General features: G+C 32.6%; 1 protein-coding gene across 1 annotated transcript; it reads right to left on the reverse strand.

Moving 5' to 3' along the window:
* Positions 1-864, reverse strand: LOC148233711 (cuticle protein-like). The gene is made up of 2 exons (XM_088188869.1): positions 815-864; positions 1-706 (listed from the first exon to the last, which is right to left on the reverse strand). The coding sequence occupies exons 1-2, from the start codon at positions 824-826 to the stop codon at positions 74-76; spliced, it is 645 nt and encodes a 214-aa protein (XP_088044995.1). The 5' UTR covers positions 827-864; the 3' UTR covers positions 1-73.
* Between the last annotated feature and the right edge of the window lie 2,635 nt (positions 865-3,499).

Genomic DNA, 3,499 nt, shown 5'->3' on the forward strand with positions numbered 1-3,499 from the left:
TTTTTTAATCATTTATTTACAATAAATAAATCAAAATTAAAACAGTCTCATAAAATAACAATCATTGGTGGAGTTAATGGTAATAAGAGTGAGCTGGGGCGGCGTAGTGTGCTGGGGCAGCATAGTGAGCTACGGCTGGAGCGGCGTACGATTGGTAAGCTGGAGCAGCGTACGATTGGTAGGCTGGAGCGGAGTGGTAAGCTACTGGAGTGGCGATCTTGGCGATGACTGGAGTGGCTACCTTGATCACTGGTTTGTAAGCGACGGCGTGTTGGGAAGGTTCACGGTGGACGACAGCGTTGAAGCCATTATGTTCATCAGCGGTGTATTCTACTACACGACGAGAACCGTCGGCTTCGATGAGGGAGTAAGATCCGACGACATTGTCTCCGTGACGTTCTTCCTTTTGGCTCTTGATGTCTCCGGTGTGCTCGTCATGGACGGAGTATTCGAAGTTGTATTCGGCTGGGGCGTATTGTTCGACTGGGACGGCGATTTTGTGGATAGCTGGGGCGGCGTAGTGGGCTACGGCTGGGGCGGCATAGTGAGCGATGGGAGCGGCATAATGAGCTGGAGCAGCATATTGCGCTACTGGAGTAGCGTAATGAGCTGGGGCAGCATATTGAGCCACTGGAGAAGCATAGTGGGCTACTGGAGAAATAATTCCAGCTGAAGCCACAGCCACGAGGCAGGAAACGAGGAAGAACTGAAAAGAACACATAAATAATTAAAACACACACACGATAATTTCACTTGTTATATTTATGTTAACATCGTTAAAATTATAACAACACTTTTAACTATTCGAACGTACTCTGAATGCCATTTTCAGTGTTGTAAGTTTGCTTGGTTAGTTCAAACTGTGCCTTTGATAAATTAAAATTCAACTTTTATAGTAGATTTACGCCGCAACCTCCCACTTAGTTTGTAAATGTGTTACATATTTTGGTAAACTGTCATGTCGTCACATTTCATTGTGCGCTCAAATCAAATAATTGCCATTCGCTCAAAGTAAGGTCATCTCTATATCAATGTTATCAATTTATAAAAATAAAAATTTAAGCTTGCTTACTTGCCTAACATAGAGAGATTAGAAAATCAACATCAGTAAAGAAATATAGTTTTATAAAATAAATTATTTTTGAATTGTTTTTTGTCGTGGATATCATTTTTGCAAATATGGGATAAAAAACGCGACTTTCTAAATTTTTCATTGAGCGATGTGTCATTTATGTATCTATTATACAAAGAATATTTCACTAGGGTAGAATCTTTGTTGGCATAAAAATAGAGTTGCTCCTATATAGAACGAGCGATAGTTGTAACACTATAGCTGGAGATAGTTACAATGTTTTATATAAACAGTCTATGAAATTCTAGATGAGATATGTACATATAACATAATAAACCTAAATATTTGCAGCTTATCAAGTGGGGCCCTGTCTTCATTTATCGCAAAAATCAAATTGTGATGATGAATTCAATATGTTTTTAACACATTGATAAATAATATTCTGTCTTGAACAATAATTTCTATCAATGATTCATATTGGAGGTCATGGTATAACCAATAATTAACTAATGTAGAGCATTTTTTTAAAGGTTAAAAAATATTTCATGGTTATATGAATATGCTTTGGGTAGATTTATTATTTAATATACATATTGCAAAGTGACTTGTAAATTTGTTAAGGGTTATTGGATATTTTTATTGCTTCCTTACAAATTTCTCAAGCTCGTTTTCACAGAGTTTATTACTAATACAGTTTATATAAATGAAAGAATTTTCACCTTTGTGCCAATTAAGTGCTAAATTTTAACCATTTTTTTGACTATTTATTAAGTGTCTCTAAACCTTGTTGAATGTTGATTTCAATTTTTTCAACGTTTGTTTTCACAACATTTATTATTTACAAAATTATTTCTTATATGCAAATTTTGAGCGAAACTCAAAATTATTATCAATTCGTTTAGTGTTATCAGAGCTTCCTAAAGTTGGTTTCCAATTTATCTTAGTTATTTTTCACGGGATTCATTACTATACAGCTGTTATATGCAGACTTTAGAATTCTAGACTTTAAAGTCTCACTTTTGTGTCAATTTTTTTATAAAAGTATAGGTTGTTTTCAAGTTATTTTTGTTCGTTTACACAGCTTTTATTACCAAAATTCGTTTTTGTATGCAAGTTATCAGACTTTTTCATGGTTTCTTTTCAACTTTTTCTACGTCAATTTGTATGGCTTTTATTAACAAAATTCTTTCCTATATGCAATTTTTATCCAAAACTTTTTCTTTCATTCTTTTTAAGTTTTATCAAATCTGTTTACAAATTTCTCTACGTTTGTTTTTATAGCTTTGATTAATAATATAGCTTTTATAAGTGAATGAATTCTAGACTTAATCGCTTTTGTGCCAATTTTGTGCTGAACTTTTTCTTGACCATTTTTGTAAATATCTAGATATTTTTAGTAGGTGATTTTTAAATTTTGCTACATTCGTTTTTACAGCTTTTATTAACAAAATTCGTTTCCATACGCCATTTTTTGCGAAGCCCTCACTTTTTGGAGTGGTACTATTACTAGGATGATACACAATGCATGCAATGCAATACAATGGTCTTCCTGAGCGCTCGGGAGAAAAACTAATATATCTCCGATAACATATTTAGTACTACGAGCTGTAGGGAACCGCTTCCCGACCGTCACAACCTGAGTGCCCACCCGAAGGGTTGGACTCGTAGGGCCTTATAGGTAATGGCAGTGGTGCACGCAATAAATTCCATGTGGTTTTACCTCTGTACTACATACATAAGAAATTTCAGCTTACAATGACTTTAGGCGGAATTTAAATAAAAAACAATATTATTGATAATTATAATAATTAGTATCAAAGTATCTATATCATTCGAATAAATTGCCTTGTAATTACTTTATTGTAAACGAGGAAAGTAAAATTTATTTTCAATTAAGATTCTTAAAATGTTAAATGTCAGGTACTTATTTGATTTTTATCACCTGCTGTAAGACGCACCTTATTTTTCTCATTAGTTAAACATATTTAGATACTTAACCGATAAGATGAAACAAATGGATTTAAAAATAGACTAATAGACAGATGAATATAAAACAATCTGAAGCTGCGAATAGTACTTTAAATTGGGTAATATTTTTAGAAATAAATGCCATTAGATTTCTTAAATATAAGCAGCAAAAATTTGTTACACATTTCATAAAATATATTTTTTCATTAGTGCAACTTACTGCGGATTAATCATGGTTTTATAATTACACCAAATAAATATAACAAGTGACTGAATGTATTTAAAAATAAATATAAAGCAAGTTATATTCAAAGTAAAGTAATTTGAATTATAAAAAAGCGGGATTGTTTTGTCCACTAAAAATTTGAAGTAGCAGTTTCAGTTAATTTAATCGTATATCTTGTCTATGTATCATTGTAAATTAGATGTGTGTATGTGTATATAAATGAAAGTTTATAA

This window comes from Plectrocnemia conspersa, unplaced genomic scaffold (genome assembly GCF_051122295.1).
Source record: "Plectrocnemia conspersa isolate PC_06_02 unplaced genomic scaffold, ASM5112229v1 ptg000007l, whole genome shotgun sequence".
Taxonomy (NCBI): Eukaryota; Metazoa; Arthropoda; class Insecta; order Trichoptera; family Polycentropodidae; genus Plectrocnemia; species Plectrocnemia conspersa.